Source organism: Elgaria multicarinata, chromosome 2, assembly GCF_023053635.1.
Source record: "Elgaria multicarinata webbii isolate HBS135686 ecotype San Diego chromosome 2, rElgMul1.1.pri, whole genome shotgun sequence".
NCBI classification, from domain to species: domain Eukaryota; kingdom Metazoa; phylum Chordata; class Lepidosauria; order Squamata; family Anguidae; genus Elgaria; species Elgaria multicarinata.
This window is the reverse complement of record NC_086172.1, coordinates 75,186,367-75,210,546: the sequence shown is the minus strand read 5'-3', so window position 1 is coordinate 75,210,546 and position 24,180 is coordinate 75,186,367. Positions and strand designations below refer to the sequence as shown.

Sequence of the window (24,180 nt, the reverse complement as noted above, 5' to 3'; positions counted from 1 at the left end):
ACAATCCAGATAAAAAATGTTTTTTTTAGGATTTCTTGTGAAAATATCCAAAGATATGGCAGGGATGGGGGGAATTGCTCATGTTTCATCCAATAGAAAAGATATGGATTTATGGATTAATTTTAGTCCCACAAATTTGTTTTGAGTATCAGTGCTCAGCCCCGGTATATGAACTAACAAAACAAGAGAAGGGAATGCTCTCATTGCATCATATGGCTCGGGTCCAGGTTATCTGAAAGACTGTATTCTCCCATATGAGTCTGCCTGTGCTTTGAGATCTTCTGGGGGAAGCCCTTCTTTCAGTCCCACCACCATCATAGGCGTGCCTGGTGGGAACACGGGAGAGGGCCTTCTTGGTGGCTGCTCCAGTGCTTTGGAACTCTCTTCCCAGGGAAGCTAGACTGGCTCCCTCCTTGATGTGCTGTAGGAGGCAGGCAAAGACTTTTTTGTCCCTGCAGGCCTTTGGCAATTAATCTGGGCCTCCGTCTGTGCTAAGGTCTTTTAAAATTGTCATGTATTTTTAATGTTTTAATATTGGAATATATTTAAAACTTTTGTATATTTCTATTCATAGGTTTTAAAATGTATATGTTTTAAATTTTGTAAGGCTGACTTGAGGCCCAGTATTGGGCAAAAGGCGGGATACAAATAAATATCATCATCATCCACCTTTCCAAAGATGAAGGGCTTTCAAGATATTTTGCTTTCCAGCACCTCTTACTGCAAGGATTTGATTCCATGGGAGAGTGACAGGGAAGTCCAGAGATGCATCCCTTGAAGAGATCTCTCACCTGGTATTGTTCCAGAGAGTGGATAAATGGGTGGAGATGCAATTGTTTTGGAGCGATTCTGGCCAGCAAAATTTGGTGAACAGAAGCTCCAAAGTGTAAGAGTCTGCATTAGCCTTCCCCATCTTGGTGCCCTTCATATGTTCCAAAACACAATTCCCATCATCCTCAGCCACCATAGACTGCTGGATGGGTGATGGGAATTGTAGTCTGGCACAACTGGATGATTGGAAAGGCTAGTCTATATTACTGACTTTGAAAAGACAAAACATTCAGATGGGTGAGGAGCCATAGCCAGATGGAAGATTTGTTGGGGAACACTGGAAAACAGACAGAACACTCACATTGTGGTAGAAAGAGGGATACAGACTGTAAGCAGAGAGAAAGTACAGCTGGTATATTGGCACTAGGGGTTGGGGATCATGGGTGGTAATGTGGCTGTGAACAGAAAGAGATGATGCCATCTGATGAACAAGCAGAGGGACCCCCTCCATGTAACCCACTTCCATATTTTCCCCACTCCAGCTGCAAATTCACCTGGAAGAGCCGTAAGGCATGGTCCTCATTCATATCCACGTTCATCATCCTAAGCAGGTGCTGCACTTCCTTGAAGTTCATGCGCCCATCTCTGTCCTTATCAGCCTTCTGGAACCAATCACAAATCCATGTGCAGCCCAAGAGCATGGGTTAAGGAAAACTTCTAGGGGCTGAACCGAGCTAGGTCTTAACAGCATGAACTGAGCAAGCCAAAGTGCACAGCTTACCCGAGCATTGCTGACTCCAGATGCTTCAGAAAACTAGTGTGCATTGACTTGATAATTGCATCTTGAGATACATCAACATGGATCTAGTTTGCTGCATAGATTGAATTTGTGTAAGAAAAAAAAGCTTCATGGAAGCTCACAACTTGGCAGAAGGGGTGTTTCTCTTTTTTCTTTTTGGGCATGACATTTTATTTTACTTTGAAATGCAGTTAACAAAACAAAGGCAACAAAAAGAATAAAAACATACATTATAGTAAATAAAGACTGCTAAAGAAACAAAGGAATTTACTAATTATAATTCTTAGTCTATAACCAATATGCTTATGGAACATCTACTGTAAAATGGTCTAAGTAGGAGCTCAATATCTAATGAAAGAATAAGAATACAGTTTATACAGCATATAACAGGAGCATGTGTGAGCATGTCTATGTGTGTATTAGTAAAAAAAAAATAGGCAACTGAACTTGCTTGAAATTCGATCAAAAGTTTGAAGGGCTTTGACACAGGAAATAAATGGAAACCATGGTGCCATAATATATTTCTTAAAGTTAAGATTCCTTACTTGCGGCACTTGCTGAGTAAGTTTACACATAGTCATAGCCTCCCAAATTGTAGCAACCCACTGTTGTTTCTCCTTTTCATAAATTCTGGGTTGCTAGGAAAAGACAGACTCCCGAAATCTATTCACAATTCATATCAGCAGTGTTGTGTTACTTAAGAGTGGTGGTTACAAAATGGGAAGGAGACAGAACTGATGCAGAAGTATGATGATGGGGAGTATGGGCAGTTCAGGCAAGATGTGGCTGGGTGATGAAGGAAGGTTGTTGCTGGTAGAAGCAATGAATTGATAGGAAAGGACCACAGAAGAGGAAAGCTGTAAGTAGGGGTATCTGAAGCTGTGGACTGAGAAGAGGACATGGGGATCAGGCCATTGGTCCATCTAGCCCAATACTGTCTAGGCAGGCAAGTTGTGACCCTCAAGATGTTGGTGGAGACAACCAATGGTAAAAGATGATGGGAGGCCAAAACCTCTGAAGGGCCACATGTTTCCCACCCCTGTCCTAGACTGACTGACAGCAACTTTCAGGGTTTCGCACATGTCTTTACCAGTCCTACCTGGAGATGCTGGGTATTAAACCCAGGACCTTCTGCATTCAAAGATTGTGCTCTACAACTAAGCTACAGCACTTCCCCATATTAGATATTAAGATGTTATGGCATTTGGGAGTGCTGGGAGACATTTTCAACAGGCTGGATCTAGACTTAATCAAACTTAGAAATCAATGGGACTTAAGTTAGTCTTGTCTCAATAGTCTCATTGATTTCAATGGATCTACTCTAAATATGATTAAGTCTGGATCCATCCCAATCTGTCTCTAATATTAGCAGAACCAAGCTGAGCTCCCAAGGGCTAGCTTTCCCCTTTTGCAGGGAAGATCATTGTATATTGATGGTGCTATATAAATAAATAATAATAATAATAATATAATTAAAGGTAAGGATATTGATCTATCTTCTCCTTCTGATCCATGTTAGTGACGACCTCCATAAGGCGTCGCAGGCCTTGGATCCAACACTGAGCCTCTTCGGCTGAGCTGGCAATTAGGTCTAGGTTGCTACGGCGACCATAAAAGACAACGGTGAAGCAGCACTCAGCTGGAAACTCGTCAGCTAGACTTTGCAGTACCTCCGACTGGTGTCCCTCACGCACAGTCTCCACATCACTCACCGAGTCTTGGGATAGGGACAATAAGGAAAGATCAGCCTTTGTGTAGGCATTGAGCTTATGTTACAAAATTATACCCTTGCTTCTCAGGTTGGATCCCACAGGGAGCAGCAGTAGAATTAGTGATCCATTCATCCATTCATGTATTCAGCAAAATCATCCCATCTATCCATCCATCTGCTTAGCACTATCCCATAGAATATATCTTTACACACACACTCATACACACACACACACACACACAGGAAAAGAGGCAACACTTTTTATTGGCCCAGTTATTGTTGGGATAAAACAAAATAAAGACATCTTAAGCATTAACTGATGGTGGAATTCTCAAAACCATTTGAGTAGGGAATACCATTTCACCCAGCATGCCAATTTCCTGGTGAAGTCACAGCAGCAGGGCAAGAGATTCAGAGAAATTCTAAGAGGAAATAAAATGGCCTCTGTGGATGGCAGAATGAAAGCATCTGGTACTAGAAGAGATTATTCAGTAAATGGAGGGAGGATATACAATTTCCTCTGCTCAGAGCTAAATTGAAATATGAACTAGCACTTAGTACAGCCTACCATAACCTAGCATGTCCTAGATGTGTTGGACTACAGCCCCCATCACCCGAGCTACCATGGCCACTGACCATGCTGACTGAGGATAATAGAATTGTTGTACAACACATCTGGGGAGTGCCACATAGGGAATGGCTGGTTTAGTATGTTTCTTCATATCTCCTTGTCGAAGGAGTATGAATCTCTGTGTCCATCATAGAGGGTGGGCCAGGCCAGAGACAACTTGTTTACCGTGGTAGAAAATCTGAATTGCACCCCACACAGTTTTTTTTAATTAACTGGCAATTTGGTACATGAGGTCATCATTTCACTCTACTTCAGGATAAGACCAGTCCTGCTTCCACCATCAGATATGAAAGACAGATTCTACACCTTGGAATTCACCCATACCTTGTGTACCCTTGTTGTCTCAAATATATGTATCTGAAATGCCTAAGAACCCACAGCAGAGAACATACTATGCACCCATGCTTATAATGCACAAACACATGTGCCATAACTCTAGGCAAAACTTTATATTCTCCAGTCTGCCTTCTGCTACAGTTACAGAGCTATTGTGGCCTAGCTTTCTACATCAAGCTAAATAGTATTTTAGCCTAGTCTGGAACTGTGTTATTGTGCGCTCTTTAAATCCTACTGATGATTGGTAATGTCCAACATCTATTAAACAGATCCATGGGTACATTTATGTTATCAAATTATCTTCCAGTCCTTGAGAAAGATCCCCACATGGTACTATACACTTGTTAGCAAGTGCAAGCTGAAACACAATGTTACTAGGAACCAATGTTACTTGGAACCATTGTTAATAGGTACTTCTTGTCAACAATACAGAGCAGGGAGTCAAACTCACAGGCGGACTTGGCAGTGCCTGACATCTTGGATTTGTACCACACGGTCATACAGTCATCTTGCAGCATGAAGTACCGTTGTTTCTTCCAGTTCTTGGACTTCACCTTGCGCATCATTGTCCCCTGTTGCATCTGTTCAAGGTTCTCATCCAGTTGAAGGCCTGAGTGGGCAAGAGAGAGGTAAGCATTTCAAATCAGGAAGCATGGGAGAAGATGAATGATTACAGGCAGAGATGGGGGCTTATTTAGAAAAGGTCCATTGATGCCATCTTGACAGGCCATGCTGGCATTCTGCAATTCTTTAGAGGCTCCAGAAAATACTCACGGGGGCTGTAGAGAACTGAAGTCATGGTTCTTCCTTCCGTAGGTTGGCACAACTATCACCTACAACATGAGAGAGAGGATGTAGTTGAAAGCTCTAGAATTCTGACATCACTGATCTAAGATGCCATTGAATGTGGTGACCAAAAGTTTTATCTTATATAAGAACACAGTAGTGTAAGGCTTATTACTGAAGCTCTACCAGGCCAATTTTGCTCATTTTTGTTTTAAACTGAAGTTTGAGCAATGTGGACGTGCAGAAAATGTTGAAAGTTCAAAGCTCAACCTTTAATACCAATTACTTTCCTCCACGCCAAACAGGCAGCCCCTCTGTCAGAGGAATGACAGACAGCCCTGCTTGGTCAATCAGTGTGATGTGAAGGCAGGCCCTGGATGCAGCTGCCTGATTAGGCTGTCACAGCCAATGGGAGGGAAAGGAGATGGAGGTGGCCAATCAGGACACATGAGGAGTGGGTGGGGCTACTCCACATGCAAATTTTGGAAGGGGGATCCACTATGCATGAGCCATGTTTGCATTATTCATGAGCCACTCTGTGGTGCGGGAACTGAGGGGCAAAAAAGTGGGAGAAAAGCAGGACTACTGGCACCAATGGCGACATGAGCTTTACACTAGTTTAAGAATTATACACCATTTATTTATTTAGACAGAAATGTATAACACTGCAAATAGACAAAATTAAATAAACATTAAATTCCTTCTGAAATATACCCAAATGTATCATTTCATATTAATGAAAAAAGAGAGGATAGATGTACATTAACTTGAAATTTATCATTCCAGAATGTAATATATGTTACCCATTTTTCAACAAACGTATTTTCCAGTAAGACAGTTTCTCACATAAGCAAAATAAGTAAATTTCATCATGGCAATATCCCAAATTCTAAAAAAGAAACGCAGTCTGATATGGGTGGAGCCCTGCATTCCTTCCAACAAGCAATTATTGATATTTTGGCAGCCATATATAAATTAACTACCTGGCATTGCTTGGACCCCCTAAGATATACACATATGTGGGGTAATCATCTTAAAGTAGTAGGCTGTACTTGCCCCCCCTTGTCAGGCCTGTTTCTGGGCATGTGCAGAGTGCCTTCCCTCCCGCCCTCTTAAGGGTGAAGGCCGTGCTCACGCTTCCCCCAGATTCTGAGAAAACAGTGATATCAGGACGGGGTACCTTTGAACATGTTCAGAGTTCAGCCTCTCAAATTCACACTGTTGTATCTAGTTATGTTTTTAAAACTACACATGGTGGGTGGGAGGAGGCACCGCAAATGGACGCAGCCCATTTATGTGGGTTGTTTCCTTTTATGTGGAATTGGGTTGACTGCTCCAGACCGACCTTAGGAATCTGGGTTGTGAAAAGCATGCAGCGGCCACCCGCCTGCACACTCACAATGGCCGCCAATGGCATGCTGGGAGTTATAGGTGTAAGCCTAGGTTTTTTTTATTAAATTCTTTTAAAAAACCTTAATATCCAAAATTTCTCATTTTTACAAATGTTGCAGTGTGGAGTACTCCTGCTGAGGATTCCTTCCAACCAGTCAGCTAGTCACACCTTTATCCAGAATATTCCACTGCATTCTTCCTCTTGGCCCCCAGTTTTCTGGTTTTCCATCATTTCACATACCATTCTCTGAGTCTTAGTATCTGGTTTGTTTTCCATGACTTTGCATAAACAGTTTCAGTGCCATAATCAAATAAAACTGTCTCTTTATCCTTAGTAAGCTGTTCTTTGAAAAATAATAACAACAAACATACCTTAGGATCAGGAGATAATTGATTGGTGCTATATTTGTTCTCAAAATCTCTTAGCTTGCTTACACTGACTCCAGCTGTGATAAAAAAAAAAAATCTCCTCTCTTTTTATCTGTTGGGTGAGGTCATTAGGGATTTTGGGGTTGGGTGCCATCAGTATTCTGATGACACTCAGCTCTATTTATCCTTGTTGTCAGAGTTAGCTGGGCTGGTGAAGGTGCTGGACCAGTGCCCGGAGGCTGTAATGGGCTGGATGAGGGGCAATAAACAGAAGCTGAATCCTGATAAGACGGAAGCTCTGTGGATTGGTGGTTCCTGAGCCTGGGAATTGGGTAAGCAACCTGTCCTGGATGGGGTTGCACTCCCTCTGAAGGAGCAGATGTGTAGCTTGGGAGTACTCCCAGATCCATACTTGTCACTGGAGGCCCAGGTGGACTTGGTGCCCTGGAGTACTTGGAGCCAGCTTCGGCTGATCTGCTAGCTACAGCCTTTCCTGGACAGGGATAATCTAGCCACAGTAGTGCATGTGCTGGTAACTTTTCAATTAGACTACTGCAATTCATTCCACGTGGGACTGCCCTTGAAAATGACTCGGAAGTTGCAGCTAGTGCAAAATGCAGCAGCTAGACTGCTGACCAGTACATCCCACAAAGATGTACCGGCCTTTTAAAGGAATTGCACTGGCTGCCTAGATGCTTCTGGTTGAAATTCAAGGTGTTGGTAAAAAGCCCTAAAAGGCTTGGGACCTCGATACTTGAGGGAGCGCCTCTCTTTATATATATATATGTCTGCCTGAGACTTGAGATCTATTAGAGGAGCCCTCCTCCATGTCTCACCAACGCAAGACATACACTATGGTGGAACATGGGAGAAGGCTTTCTCTGTTGTGGCACCCCAGCTGCGGAGTGCCCTCCACTTGGAGGTCTGACTGACACCAACATTGGCCTCATTTCAGCACCAAATTAAAACATGGCTTTTTAACAAAGCTTTTGATGGCTAAATTCACCAAAGTTGCACATAGTTTTGTTTTAATTGTTTCTACTGCTTTTAAATTCTATGCTAGTTTTAGCTTAATGGTTTAATTTGTTTTTAGTATATTGTTTTATACTGTTTGTACGGTTTTATCTGTATGCTGCCCTGAGATCCCAATGACACAGAGTGGGATACAAATGTTTTAATAAATAAATAAATAAATAACAAAATACCTCGGGCCAGCCCTATTATAGATGGAGCTATTGTATACTTACCTCTCTGGTTCTATATACATTTCCAATGATGACTCTATTTGAATTTTGTATTTGAACATTCTTGTTCCATTTTGTAATTTATCGCAGCTAGTCCTTCTTTAATGTTCCATAAAATAAATCTAGGATAATGGTTTGTTCACTAAGACTTGTTCTAACTGGGTCACTAGTTTAAGGCTGCCTCCTCATCTAATCCACTCATTCAAAGCCTCTGATTTGAAAACACTCAAAAGAAAGGATCTGAGCTTCTTCCCCCACACCCCATCCTGCATCCTCTTTAACTCATGTATATGAACTAACATGTCTGTTTTGGATCTGGGCTTCATCAAAAAAGAGGACACTGATTTGCACAAAATTTCCATATATGTACGTGTGTGCATGTGCATACACACAGAGAGGCATATATGCAGATTTTATATATATTTGCATACAGATGTGCATTTAGAAACAATTACTATTATTTAAATAAAAAATACAGCACATCTCAACATAGTGTGGAAGACTCTGTGACAAGGTAACCTGTGAGCCTGCCTGTTCAATCTGCTGTCAGGTGCTAAATGTTAAAGGGGAAATTCAAGGCCCTGTTCTCTCTTGTGAATTTCTTTATACTGGACTTGTACTGGACAGCCCTTTAAATAGAGGATACCTTCACTATAGATAGCAGTATTCTTTAACAGGGGATACATGGCCACCCTATCCACTTACCTGGGATTAAGCCCTCTTGAACTCAATAGGACTTACTTCTGAGTAGACACGTATAGGAGCGCTCTGTTAATCCCTTAGAGAAGATGACTAGTGAAAAGATTAGGAGGAACTGCAAAAGCACTTTCCTTGAAGAGGACTGTGTGGACAAAACCATGGGAAAGCTGTTTACCTACAAATTATTTAACTCCCCCAACAGAACTTAGTAACGATTTTAAAATAAAAACAGAAGTTTAGGATTAGAGATATCAAGGGTCAGTTTAGCATTATATATGTTTTATAGCAAGCTTGCTTTTCTCAACCTGGTGCTCTCCAGAGGTATTTCAACTATAATCACCATCATCCCCAGCCAGCATAATCGATGCCAGCTGGGGTGATGGGAATTGTAGTACAAACCTATCAGAGTGTAGGAAATGAAAGGGTTAATTGAGTTTTAAGATGCCCTTTGTGCTTTCTGTAGACCCTGCAAGAGGAAGTAGCTGACTCACACATCCCAGAGAGATGTGGAATGGCAGGGAAGGGGGATGGGACTAAGTAAAGGTATCCTGTTTAGAAATGTATCCCACTCCTCTCGTATACAGATTGTGTAAATGTATCCCATCCTCTTTACCCCACCCCCTTTTCTGTTTGTTGTCAGCTGACCTCATGTGAATAAAAGTTGTGTGCAAGCTCTGATCAGGGTCCGACCCTGTTCGAGTCGCACCTCAGTATACTGATACGTGGTGTCTTCTGCAGTGTTTTCTACGCTCGTCTTTCGTACCTAAGGTCAGGGACAAGAACCTGCCATATTTCTAACAAGAGGGTGCCAGGCTGGGGAACGCTGGGGTTCTGCTTTTTAGAAAGTAAACAGTCTCACTTTCCTCATGCAAACGAAAATTCCAGTTCAGCCTTTCTTCTCCTTGAGAAGAGGAAGTGCTGGAGTTGCATGTAAAATAAATAGCTTCTTTACAAATGCAGAGTGAGAGCTGGCATACATATAAGGCTGTTCTTAAAATGGCATCAGTCCCCCAAAGCAACAGCAGGTGCCCATGACCGCTTCTTACCAGTCAGTGGCAAAAATCAAAATGTCACTTTCTCTGGCTAAATACAAATCTATGAAATTGTTTCTTTCAGCCCCAGTCAAGTGAGATGGGATGCAAATTCCTGTGGCTAGGAATAGCCACCAGTCATCAGGGACTATTAGGGAAGTGCTTTCAGCTATACCAAAGCCTCTAGAGAGAAAAAGCCCATGTTGCATCATATCCAAAGAGCTCACCTGGCAGTTTGGGAGCTACAGAACAGCACCTACAGTTTCAATAGGACGTCACAGCAAAGGAGATGATTCCGAGGGGTATATGGAATGCATTTCCTGTCAAATAGTGATTGGGGAGGCGTAGGCAAGAAAAGAAAGCAAACTTCTGGCGGCTGGATCTAGGATCTGCCTTCCACTGATGGAAGGACTCTGCTCATGAAAGCCTCTTCCGGATGATTTTCAGGAATCCCACATTACAGCTCACCCCATTCAGCAGAGCCCCCACCTTCTGCTCAGCATTTTCAGGGAGGCTGCTGTGGAGAGGAGGGGGCAGGGACGTCCGCTTCCGCCAGCCCAGTTGCACGTGCCTAAATCTAGATCCAACCCTGTAGCTCAGCCTTCCACATCCTGATCATGTCCAGCTGTTTGACTATAAATCCCATCATTCCTGGCCCTTGACATTAAGGTAATCAAGGACTTCAAGCCAGCTTGATGCTGATCTTGCTTATTGGCAATTGCGGGGCAGGGGGAGGGAGGGAGGAATGGGGCATTCCATATCTGGAAAGAAATTTGACACTTTATGGTGGTCATTCTTTCAAACCCAAACCGTTCCCTTCCTAATGCAGTGTGGAGTTTTCTGCATCCTCTCAGAAATGGGCTCTTAGGCCAAGAGAGAGCGAAAGGGTATCAGAAGTGTGGGTGTGCGTCTAATGGAATGATGCAGTGGACATTTGGGGAAAGGTGCCAAGCCTGTGGAACATGCCGTCCTTTCCTTAGGAATGACTGGGGCGAGTGGGGGGAGGTTGACTGGGGGCGGGAGTGAGGGCAGTCCTTTGCCATGAGCAGTCCATGCATATGTTCATTGTTTCCTGTTGCAAAAGCCACTTCCCCAAGGAGACAGCCTTCCTAGAGAGAAAGGACGGGAAAGGACATGAACCTATCCATGCACGAGCCCCCAAACATGAGATCTTTGTGCAATGTGACAGCTGTGAGCTAAAGCTGACTTTGGAATAGCTGCTAAAGCACAGAAATATAGTGCATGGTGTGGTGAAATGTCAGGCTTGCAGAAACTACTTGGATGGTTTTTTTTGGGAGGGGGGCAGTTTAGTATTTTTATATTAAAATGTTGTTAACCATCCAGAGTACTAAATTGAGTGGGCAGTTTATAAGTGTTCAATTTGTGTTTTTTTTTACTGAATCCCTGAAGTCCATCAACTGGAGCAAGTGGCTCAGTGTCCCAGAGCCAGATGCAAAATTGCAGTTCAGGGGCAGAGCTAATTATCTAGTGCATTACATGAGCCATTCCCTGGCATTCCCTGTAATATATATCAAATTTATTCTGGCGCCATCCTTCATGGACACTTTCTACTTCCTCAGATGCATTGTTTGTGGGCTATAGCCCACTTCATCAGATGCATCTCACAGAAGCAGTGGACAGTTTCCACAACAGCTTATGCCAGAATAAATTTGCCAAGTCTTTAAGGTACCACAAGACTCTTTGTTGTTTTTACACACACACACACACACACAGGTACGTTACTGTAGGACTTCTACCAGTCTAACTTTGGGGGCGGGGGGGGGGTGATTGTTCCTGTTATAAACAATTGGGAATCAGGACATTCTTGCTGATCTACTACAAATCATCCAGTGAACTTGATCTACCTTTTGGCCAGCTACTGACTGGGCAATGGCATGGAGCAGTCTGAGCACACTGCCCAGCAAAAGTACCTTAAACGAAAATTATCTCCTCTGTTATCTTCCTTGCCTTGTCCAAGTTATGGTGCTTTGCCATCATTAATAATATTTTACATTTATTTTATTTATTGCATTTATATACCGCCCCCATAGCCGAAGCTCTCTGGGCAGTTTACAAAAGCTAAAAACAGTAAACATTAAAACAAATATACAAAATTTAAAAACATAAGTATTCTTATAAAAACAGCTATTCTGGGGTCCGTTAAAAACAAACATAGTACAAGGCGCCTTACAATATTTTTAAATAAAGTTTTGTTTTGTCTTCCCCCTTGCCTTATAATTTCAATCTTGCAGCAAGAACCAATTATAAATGTGAGAAATCTGAAAAAACATCCCTGTACTGACTGGAAACATTCACAGCACCCCGCTTTTTAAACACCCCCCCCCCCATATAATCTGTCCAGGAGAGTCAGTGGGGAGCAGTTGTTAGCAATGTTGTCCTTTGATCTGGGAACTCTGGTTTGAAATCAGTGCAGTTCCACAAAGCTCACTGGGTGACTTTGGTACAATCACAATAACCTCTTACCTAATCTAACCTCACAACCTTGTTGAGATGATAAAGCATGGAGGAGTGGGCTGGACAGGAAGAGCCATGTATACCACTCTGAATTCTTCAGAGGAAGGCCAAGATAAAAAAAAATCTAATACACTCTACCTCTCACATTTCCCCATGCCACTCTCAGTTTCTTTTTACTCACATCTATCCATCCAGATCAGTTGTCACGGAGTCTGAAAGTAACGTGTATTGTTGATAAGAATTCACTATATTTCATTGAAGTGCTATTCCTGATAAGCCACGTATGCTGACTGTAAGTGATTAGTAATCCATGTGATTAGTTCTGTGTGTGTTGTGAGATAACTGTGAGTAATAGAAAGCATTCTTGGAAATGGAGTAAAGCTGCCACAAGTGGGTTAGTTAAATACTGGAAGCAGAAAGCTGCTTAGCAAAGATACCTTCATCTAGGTGTTATTAGTGTCAATAGCAAACCTGGCTACATTGAGAGAAATAAGAGTCATGTCTGAAACTTGAGATGAGGTCATCATCAACACAGAGGTTATGAAAAGCAAAAGTTTGATCTAATTACCCAGAGAGCTCCTGGGAGAACAAGAAGCTTATCAAACATGATTACCTGAGCTCTGCAAACCATGCTTGCCAGATAGGTAACTATAAGAACTTAATGATGATTGCTTTGTTGGTTGCGAGGAATAGCACTTTAATTTTACTAAAGAATATGCTAGCCATTATTTTTTTATGCTTTTAATTATCCTAATTGCATTTTATGCAGTAAACGTGTTTTCTTGTTTTATCATTTTAAAGATGTGTTATTCTCTAATACCGTTTGAGCAATGAATATATATTTTGTGGGGCCACTTCATGTTACCTGGCATGAGAGGGGTTTCAGGGACCACATCCCATGTAAATCAATTCTTGAAAACCAAAACACCCAGCTAGATTCATATCTCTGTTGCTGAATGGGGTCTGCCCATATAGCTTCTGCCCTGAAAGGTGACCAAGAAATATTTTGAATAAATTAATAGCCTCAGTTTTCTCTTTTGGTCAAGTGAGCCACCAAGACACTTGTTCAAAGAAGAGAAGTGAGGTAGTCGGAAGGAGCAAGAAGAAGTTACACGTGTCCTAGTTTTGTTATCAAATTTGGTCAGCAAAAGAGAGCAACAGAAAAGGGGGGGGAGGTGTATTCGTGTGCCTGGGGTCTGTAGGGTGGAGAGAGCTTAAAGAATAGTGTTTGGGGGTTGTCTGAATGACCTTTTAAGGAACTCCTGATAAGGAGATTCAAGATCATTGTGGGTGCCTTGAGGCAATATCCCTTAAAGCTTGATAAAGGAAAGCTTGTAGCTTTCTGGTGATGTGTTTGAATGGGAGCTAGGATGGCCCAAGAAAGCATAGGTGATGGGCAGAGATGACTCATCATTCTTCTCTCCACAGTAGAAAAGGAGAGTGAGGCCTGTGCATAGCAAGAAGTTAGTCTGCACTGGAACTGAGTCTGCAAAGGGCAGAAGGCTGACTTGCTCTCTGCAGGAAGTCCTATGGCACTGTGAGTTCCCCTAGAAATCTCTTTGGGTGCTAATGCTATGAAACCTCATATTATGCTCAGCCTCTCTCTGTATAAATGTAAATAAATCTAATATTCAACCTGCCATTTTAAGACTGGGATTAAGGTAATCTCACATTGGCTCAAACTCCACAAAGCCAGTGCGTTGGAAGCTTAGCCTGATGCCTTAACGGGTGTGCCCCGTGATCAGTCGTGGCGTTGTGCAAGGCCACAAATTCTGCTTGTTTACAACTTACCCTCCATGCACCCACACTTGTCTTGGGTCTTTCAGACCCAAAACCAGATGGGGAGGATGGAATGCCCTCATGCTGGATACAAATGTTGGCAGTAGAGTGCCACCTGCAGGCAAGGCAAGCCTTCATCCACTGGAGTGGAGCTTTTGGGAGCTGTTTGCTGCTTGTCTCCCTCCTGTCTGGGGACTAAAGGCAGAGGGAATTGTGCTCCAAACTAAATTCTATTCCTACATCATTTAACTGCAAGGGGAGCATCCAGTCATAGTTTATAAGACAGATGCAGAACCTCAGGCTGGGGAATTAAATCATGTACTCTTCCGCTGGCTCCACCCTTTCCCTGCCCCCAAACACATATCATTGGGTGGTTTCCCAGCTTTTGTGCAGTGTTTGCCCCATTCTAAAAGGTTGAAATGCCTCTCCTTCAAGCTAAAATATGCTTGGGCCCACCCCTTTTGCCTTCAGCCCTGCCCACTACTGGAATGGGGACCCCAAGAGCTTCCCCAAAATGAAATTTGGCCCTCATGCCGAAAGAGTTCCTGTACTCCTGGTTTATAGGACTGTGGAGGGGTGCCATGTCTTCGGGAGTGCATTCACCAAGCCCAATTCAATCTGACAGCTCCAAAGTTTCCTTTAAATTTCAAGCGGAGGACTGAAGGAGAAGAATTTGCAGTCTGGTATATGATGTCTGAAGCCAATTCATCCCCCACCCACCCGCCCACCCCAAAATCCCTTAAAATGTGAGAGGAATGACCTCTTGTGGTTTAAAAGTGGAGGGATGAGTTGAGTTTGGATTGTTTTGATCCACAGAATCCTTAAAATCAGAATCCTTAAAACAAGAAAATACACACTGCACATTTAAAGAATAGTGGTAGGGTGGAAGAAGATTCACATTCAAATGCTTGTCTGAGTAGAGATGAGGGGCTGCTTGCGCTGCATTAGTTTGAATGGTACACATCCCACGTGTGCCTTCCATTGGAAAGCAGTGCTGTGCAGATAATTTAGGCCCATGATTTCTAATCCAGAAAGTGATAATTCTGCAGAAAGCGGCTCCCGCCAACAACCATTTTACAGGCTTACATTTGCATTAGATTAATTAGGAACTGAATGGAATAGACTCATGAAAAGCCTGTTCATTTGAGCTGCGTTTTATTATGCTATCACTTTTCTTAATGTAGAAGTGGGACTTGCATCAAATTGGCCCGTTTCAGAAGTCACCTCAAACCGTGGCTTTAACTATAGTGAATAAGGCTTTTTGCCTTATTCTTCTACACAATTATTTAAGAAGTGCAGTATCTGGTCACCCTAATAGCACTCAATATTATGAAGATGATCCAGGCAAAAGTCAATTCCTGTATATTCCAGCTCAGTCCTGCCTAGGCAACACAAGATAGAGAGAATATGGGTAGATGATTGATGCATGACCTTTTCATACATCAACGGCAAGCTCATCAAGAAAGGTCTGGCTCCAAGGTTCCCTGACATTCTACTGATATTCTTAAGTTTCCCACCTTCAGGCTTCTTCTCCTGCCCCCAACCCTTTTCCAAACTCTGAGCTCCCCCTCCCAGCTCCGCCGCTGCCTCTCAATCTCCTACTTGCCGCAAACCATCTTCCTAACACAGCATTCTTGTTATTAAGCTTGTGTTGCCTTGGGCTTCTCTACGTTATGTGCTTTGGGGTTTTCCCAGGAACTCTCACTCACACACTGCTATCAGGCACAAGCTGCTTTGCTCCGAGACGTGATCTGACAGAAGCTGCCACGTCAATGCCCACATGCTTTAAGGCAAAATGTGGCAGAAGTGAGCTGAGATGGCTAACAAGGGACTGAAGCCTTCAAAGAGATGGGAAAGGGCCCAAAGAGGTGAATGCTGGAGGGTCTCTCAGCCTCTAACCTGATCCCAACATAGTATGACTTCTCCATGCAACAGCTTTATTGGTATACCTAAGATTTCCCCCTTTCCCCCCTAGCTGAGAGCTCTGGCATCAGTATGTTTTTAGAAGAGAAAGAAGACAAGAAGGCACACAGCTATTTCAATGGGTGATCTACAAATCTTACAGAACTAGGACCTTAAAGCTACGATCTATTTTTATTCTCGCATAACTCAGAAAGCCAAGTCCATAATAGGGCATTCTGATGGTCAGTAGTAATAGTTGAGCCATGGCTCACAGGATCAAACAACTTTTCGATTAATGGCAATAATGTCATCTGCCACCCCCACCCTCCTGCCCTGAGTTTTTCCTGCTCCCTCTTAGGTGCCATCTTCACAGCAGCTGGCACAAAAGGGGTTTTCCCAGTAACAGCATTATTGCTCCCTGTTGTAATGTGAAATATGTGGCTTCGTCTTGAATGGGCAACTAAAACCCATTAGCTATACAAAAGACCCATTCCTGGTGGGGATGAGAACTTCTAGAACAGTTTGCTGCCTGCGTTTTTGGACTCTCCCAGAGGGCCTCGCTATGAGGATTGTCATCATGGCTCAGTTCGGACGACACATTAGTCAACGGTGGACTTTTTAATCAACCATTGCTTAAATAGTCCCCTGTTGACTAGCGTGTCATCTGTGCCACAGCTGGTTATTTCCCAAAAATAACCAATGGTGTGTGGAGTTTTTCTGCACAACCGTAGCTTATCATGTCATATGGCAGGCTCCGTTGATTATTTCCCCTGCCAACAGAGTCATGAGGCAAGAGCAGCCGAAACCTCGGCTGCTCTAGCCCAGCAGGACTCCATTAGCAGGGGAAATATAATCCCATGCTGGCAGCACAATCCTCAGCTCGTCATGTGCTTCCTGGCATGGGCACATGCGGTCCCTGGGTGGGGCGCCACTGAGTGCAGAGCCCCACATGCTCCCAGGGACGTGCACATCCCTTGCCACCACCACCGCCCCCAATCCATCTGGAGATAGGCTTGAGGGGATAGAAGGAGCCCCTTCCATCACCTTGAGCCGATCCCCAAGTGAAATGTCGAACCATGGGAGGGATATTGGAGCTAACTTTTAAAATGTGAGTGCACGTATACACCAATGCACTAGAGCAACCTTCCCCAAGTGGTGCCTTCCAGATGTTTTGGACTACAACTCCTATCATCCTTGTTATTGGCCGTGTTAGCTGGGGCTGATAGGAGTTGCAGTACAAACCAACTGGAGGAAACAACCTTGGGGGAGGCTGCTCTAGAGAGTGCTTCAGCTTTTAACCCCCTTCCCCTTGCTCTATAAATTAAATGAGGGGAGGGGGTCACTATATCCATTTCACACGCATGTAAATGCATGTACATGCACATAGAATGTGAACAGCTTCCATTTCGCCTGGTCATCCCTGCTGTAACAATATAACAAACACTGCTGAATGCACTTGGGAAGCCGTTCTATAATAAATGGAACCATTGTGAGAGCAGTACATTATCAACCATTCTCATAACATGATCATGTTATTAACATACTCTGCTTCAGAATACAGTGTAATACAAGGTAGCTATTATGGAATAAATTGGATGGGGGACCTGCTGCCCCCCTGATTTTGGTCTATAACTCCCATCAGTCAGAGCCATAGAGGCAATGATTAGGGATGATGGGAAGTGTAGTACAACAGCTGGAATGCCATCCCTGGAATGAATAAATACAGGGTACAGCAGCTGGGAAGAGACTACAGCAACCCATCTGGTTTCCAAGCATCTTGTTTCCAAGAATGGCCAGCCCAAAACTTCTGCAAAGCTCATATACAAGATACGAAGGCAATAGCCCTCAGGGCTAGCCCTACCATTAGACAAAGTGAGGCAGTTGCCTCAAGCAGCAGATGCTTGAGTGATATGGAGGGAGCCATTCCCATATTTTGGAAGGACAGAGCTGTTTCTACCCCTGCCGCAGCCTGCCCTATGACCCCTAAGCTAGCCTACTGGCCTCAGATGCAGGGGAGGAAGCTGTCCCATTGCCAGTGTTGAAGTAAGAGCCAGCTGTCAGTCTGGTTGGCTTCTGTAGATAGAATTGGGGGAGGGAGCGCCATCTTGTCTTTCACCTCAGGTAGCAAAATATCTTCAGCCAGCCCTGACTGCCCACCTTTGATATTGTCCCCCTCTGCAACTGGTACTCAGTGGCACAGTGCCTCTTCAACATGGAGATTATGATGATGATTTTAGATGCCTTTCTAAAAAAAACCACTCCAGGTGACTTACAATAGAATTAAAACAAACAAGATTAAAAACTGCTGTAACAACTATCAATTGAAACACAACCTACCCCTTAAAACAACTAAAACATCAGTGACAAATTAGCTAACATAGCTATTCCTATTTTCATCTGTGAAATGGGTGTGACTTAATAAAGGATAACAACCACAGAACTGACACCATCATATTACTTTCAAGGGATGAAACTAAGGGTCCAAAGAGCATAAACACCCTTCACAAGATATGGGGTTCCTGATTCATTTATTTTTTCTTTATTTCAGTACAAGCGATGGAGATAAACAATAACACTGTTTCCTCTGTAGGTGAGGCTAGAATTTGTGGTTCTATAGGGAATCACAGCAACCAGTGAATAACAGAGATAAACAGTAAAGGATTGTTTTGGCTGAAAACTGTATTTCTCCTAAGCAGAGGTCATTATCTCAGGGCTATTCCAGAGATAACATTTAAATCTTGATTATATAAACAAGTCCTAAGGGGATAAGAACTGAAATTGCAGAGAAGTACGGAGATGAATGGGGACACCTCCTAGCCAAGACTTTACTCTCTATATATCTATACAGTAACTCTCCACTATCCACAAAACATAGGGATAAGAACATAAGAGCCATGCCAGGTCAGACCAAGGATCGATCAAGTACAGCATTCTGTTCACACAGTGGCCAACCAGCTGCCTGTGGGGAACCCACAATCAGGACATGAGTGCAACAGCATCCTCCCACCCGTGTTCCCCAGCAACTGGAGCACATAGGCACTCTGTCTCTGATACTGGAAGTAGCATATAGCCATCAGGACTAGTAGCCATTGATAAGCTTCTCCAGAAATGAGTCCAATCCCCTTTTAAAACTATCCAATCCCAGATGTTGTAACTTTTCCTTATAGGGGAGAAGCTCCATTCCCTTAATCATTTGAGTTGCCCTTTTCAGTACTTTATCCAACTCTTCAATACCCCTTTTTGTTTTTGTTTTGGTGCAGTGACCAGAACTGCACATAATATTCTAAGTGATTGCATCATAGATTTGTATAAGAGGAATATGATTTTGGCAGTTTATTTTCAATTCCTTTCCTAACCTAATAAGGAGTTTGTTTGTTTTTACAGCAGCTGCCCACTGTGTTGACATTTTGATTGAGCTGTCCACCCCAACCCCAAGATCTCTTTCTTGGTCAGTCACCACTAGCTCAGATCCCATCAGCATATGCTTGAAGATGGATTTTTTTTGCTCCATCATGCATCACTTTACAGTTGCTTACACTGAACTGCATTTGCCATTTGGATGCCCATTTTCCTAGTTTGGAGAGATCCTTTTGGAGCTCCTCACAATCCCTTTCCAGATTATTTAAGAATAAGATGAAAAGCAGTGGTCGCAGTATAGCTCAATGTGTGACCCGACAGTTTACATCCATCCATTGGGAGAATTTACCATTTATTCCTACTCTTTGCTTTCTGTTCTTTAACCAGTTACTGATCCATAAGAGGACCTTTCTTCTTATTGTATAACTGCTAAATTTGCTCAAGAGTCTTTGGTTCCAGACTTTGTCAAAAACCTTTTGGAAGCCCAAGTAAACAGTGTCTACCAGATCACCCATCTACAGGTTTGTTGACACTCGCAAAGAACTCTAAAAGGTTAGTGAGACAGGAATTATCCTTGTGGAAGCCATGTTGGTTCTTTTTCAGCAGAGCTTATCTTTCAATATACTCATTAATTTTACCACTAATAATGCTTTCAAACAATTTATCCAGAACAGACGTTAATCTCACTGGCCTATAATTTCCTGGATCTCCCCTGTCAGGGATCTCTGATGAGCAAAAACCATCAGTGTTCAGTAACCCACAGTAGATATGGGGTAAAAGTACAATCCTTGTGATCAGAACTAGGAGGATCTCGGTCTCTAATGAAGGAAGGTAAAGGATCCTCCCTGGATTCCATTCCCATCCTTGAGAGGACAGTAAGGTGTACTGCTGTAAAACAGTAGAGTTCTCTTTTTCGGTAGATGCTACAACAAAAGACAGAATGGCCTCCAGAATGGCGAGGGAGGGAAAGAAATTCTTAAGAAACAAATTCAACTGACTTGCAAGACTCATGTTAAGATACAAAATCAGGCTTTCCTCAAACGTGTGCCCTGCTTCAAGCTTCCCTTCCAACGGAAATTGATTTATCCTGGATTGAACTGTAAGGCTTATATTTAATTCCTCCGTGGTTTGGCAGAATAAGGCAATCTCCTGTGTCTCAATCCTGCAGCAGGCAACAGCTCGCCTCCCCACCTTTGCATACACAAGGAAGGAAGGGGAATCTGTCACCCGATCCCACATGTGGGGCTGACAGTAAATTGTGAAAGGATGAGGGTAGTTGCATCTTTAAACATGTAATATCTTCAGGCTTAGGTCTAATACCAAAAAGCAAGTAGCTTCTCAATTTTTATGGGGAGATAACAGCTTCTATCTTACTCCTTATTTTGTTTAACATCCCACCTAATTAAGAGTTCTGAAGAATTTGAAAGCTTGCTCATTATTTTGTTAACAGCTTCCATAGGGATAGCCATCACCTGAAAGGTTAAGAAAATGTGTTATGACATATGATCCATTGAATGAAGTAGACTCTGGTCCATGAAAGTTTATGCTATAATAAATGTATTAGCCTTTCAGGTGCTACAAGAGTCTTAATCGTTTTTACTATTTTATGACATTTTAGTTAGGATTCTCTATGTGGGTTGTTCGTGGTTAACAAACCATGGTTTGTTAATGTGGCTGGGTTCACACAACACAACAACCCACAATTCATGACAAACCACACTCGAGCCACACTCTGCTTTGTCGTTTTGTGTGAACCGAGCCAGTGACTCATTGGCATGTCTTTAGACAAGCTCAGTTACTTGTCTGTAAAATGGGAATAACAGTGACCTGCCTTACAGAGTTGCTGTTGGGGTGAGCACTGCAGTATGCAGACTTACTTGAAAGTCAATTAATGAGGCTTACTTCCGAGCAAAGATTGATGAGATGAGGCTGATCTCTGAAAGATTGTAAAGCACTCTGCACATTCAGAGCAAATAGCAGTTTCTTCTGGGATCCTTGGCTACAGTGGAGTCTCCTTAGCAATCCACCTGTTTTCTAAAAGAATTCTGATCAATTAAACACTCTTAATAACTTTCTTTCCCTGTCCTCTCAGACCTGATTTCTCAAGGGAAACCCCAGTCATTCCCTTTCCATTTCTCACCCTCCTAATTCCCCAAACTTGTTTATCTTATGTGTCCCAGCCCCACTCACCAATTCTTTCCTGCTTTGGCTTTTATTTCTCAAAGCATACATACAGCAGAAGCCAGCAAGACGGTCTACCGGGAATCAGCAAAGCCCAACAAATGGCAGCTTTGACAAACTCTCCAGCTTTGCTTATAAGACTAGCAGGAAAATACTTTTAAAAGCACTTGCTGTTTATGAGACAAGTGTTCCAATGACAGAGGCTCTGGCTTGTCTCCTGATTTACTAGAACCCCAATCAGACGCATGCATTCCCCAGGCACAGTTTTTTTTAAAAAAGCAACACCTTGGAGCAAAGAACGAGGAAAGCCAAGTATTCTCTCGGAGGAACTGTTACTCTATTCCTTGTGGCCATCAAGAAACACAAATAGAAATTAATTTAATTGGCTGAGTTCCCTTGTGGCAGGCTTCGGCATCTCGCCCTCCTAGATGCACTAGCGCCCAGATCTTTTTTTAGTAAACAACTTAGCCTTTCCCGATAGCCTTGCTTGGGGTTGCCCAACAGCCAGAAAGCCCGGAACAATTATTCTTAAGCTACAGCACCTGAGTGTAGATGCACAGCATCTTGTCCCATATCAAACACCGAGCCTAGTGCACGCAATGCCCCGTACTCACCTCGTACATACTTGTTTCTGCATAGAAGCAGTCCGTGAGTTGGAGACTCTTGTCTACTGTGATGCCTCTCCCCACGCGCATGCTTAACAGTAATCCCCTGCGCTCAAGGTTGAGCGTACGTTTACTAGTACCTGCTTTCTGTGTTGCTGCCTTAGCCATGGAACATGAGAAATAACCATGCCTCTGAACATAGGCAGAGTTCCTTTCCCTTCTCACCAAGTCACCACAACAAACCCTGAGCATCCAGAAGCAGGCATAAAATCATGCATACTTGAGCTCAATCATCTCTCATTTTAGAAACTGAATCTCTCTCTCTCTGCCCATGCATTGGTTCCTCTTCTTCTTCCTTCTCCTCCTCCTATATATCTCTTCTGTGAGCATTGCAGCTAAAGTCTCCTTTTCCTCTTAATTGCACCAAGACTTTGCAGAACAACTCTCTTACCAGCAGTCAGAGGATCACGGAGTGGTTTCAAAGCACCTCCATGGCTTGGGGTGGTACGATGGCTCGTGCTCCAGGTTACCCAGACTTTGCCCTACCACCTCATGCTATTGGCACGAGAGGGGCTGTTACTGACGCAGAAGCTGAGCTTGCACTAAGGGAAATGTAATGAGCTCACAGCTGCTCAGCCCTGCCCAGAGCTCTGCTGCCTCACTTAAAGGCACAGAGCCAAGGGCTCGCTTGTCACCCGGCCACCTGGCAAAGCAGATCAGACTCGCACTGGGAGCTGGAGGAGACAAAAACGTTGCTCAGACAGATCAGCTTATGCCTTGCAAGCTAATCCTAAGGGAGGAGGGTCAGTCCTGCGTTTGGTTCTGCCCTGCTCCACAGGCAGAAAGATGCCCAGTGCATCTTTTCCTAGCCACATTGATTGAAGTCAGTCCTTTCTTGTGAAACAAGCCTGCCCATGAAGAATATCACACAGTTTGCCAGCTCCCATTAGTGCTGCCCCTGTCTTGACATTACCCAGAGGCGGAGAATTAGCAATCCCGGAGGAAATCTGCCTTCTGTCACGATCGTCAGCAGCTGAGAATAAGCAATTTCCTTCTGACTGAGCAATGAACAATTCTAGATGCGCATTTATTAAAATACATGCATGTCAACGAGCAACAACCAAGGTTTATTTCCGACGAGAAAGGCGGCATCACACTGACGTCAAAACACAAATGTGGAACTTGTATTTTGTAAATACACTTACTCTGCCTCTAACAAGAGACAACAAAGGCTCCGGTGGCATCTTAAAGCAACCTTTTCCAACCCTGTGCCCGCCCAGAAGCGTTGAACTACAACTTTTGTGAACCGCCCAGAGAGCTTCAGCTATTGGGCAGTATAACAATGCAATAAATAAATAAATAAATAAATAAATAATAAACTCCCAGTACCACTGACTGGGAGCTGCTGGGAATTGTAGTTCAACACATCTAGTGGACTAAGAGTATCTTTTGAGGATAGTAGTAATAGTAATTTTACCTGTGTGCTTAAGCTATTACCAAGCAATAATGCCTATAACTATAGGAAGCACAGAAGCTGTTGCATATCTGCTACATACAGACCATGAGATTTTTTTTTTAAAAAAAAAAATCTCACAAAGCAATCAGATTTTCTTACTGAAGAAAATCTCCCTCTCCCATAATACTAAACCTGGGGTCATCCCATGAAGCAGATTGGTGGGAGATTCAGGACAGATAAAAGGAAGTACTTCTTCACACAGCACATAGTTAAACTATGAAATTCACTACCACAAGATGTAGAGATGGTCACCAATTTGGATGGCTTAAAGGGGGATTGGACAAATTCATGAAGGAGAAGGCTATCAATGGCTACTAGTTCTAATGGCTATGGGCTATCTCTAGTATCAGAGGGAGTAAACCTATATACACCATTTGCTGGGGAACATGGGCAGGAGGGTGTTATTGCACTCATGTTGCTTATAGGTCCTTGGTCAACAGCTGGTTAGCCAGTGTGTGAACAGAGTGCTGGACTAGATGGACCCTTTGTCTGATCCAGCATGGCTCGTCTTATGTTCCTAAGATTTCTAGGCAATGGTGAGCAGAAAGCACATCTCTAGATGTTTTGGACTTCAGGTCTCAAAATTCTTGACCGTT

At 43.2% G+C, this 24,180-nt stretch overlaps 1 protein-coding gene across 1 annotated transcript in view; it reads right to left on the bottom strand.

The window, feature by feature from the left end:
- The window catches only part of PLCD4 (phospholipase C delta 4), a 38,447-nt gene extending 15,787 nt beyond the window's left edge, over positions 1-22,660 (bottom strand). Inside the window, exons 1-5 of the mRNA XM_063116757.1 lie at positions 22,520-22,660; positions 5,023-5,081; positions 4,700-4,858; positions 3,059-3,287; positions 1,326-1,455 (exon numbers count right to left, since the gene is read on the bottom strand). Coding sequence (XP_062972827.1) covers positions 1,326-1,455; positions 3,059-3,287; positions 4,700-4,858; positions 5,023-5,047 — 543 coding nt within the window. The 5' untranslated portion in view covers positions 5,048-5,081; positions 22,520-22,660. The remainder of the gene's footprint in view (positions 1-1,325; positions 1,456-3,058; positions 3,288-4,699; positions 4,859-5,022; positions 5,082-22,519) is intronic.
- Positions 22,661-24,180: the final 1,520 nt, after the last annotated feature.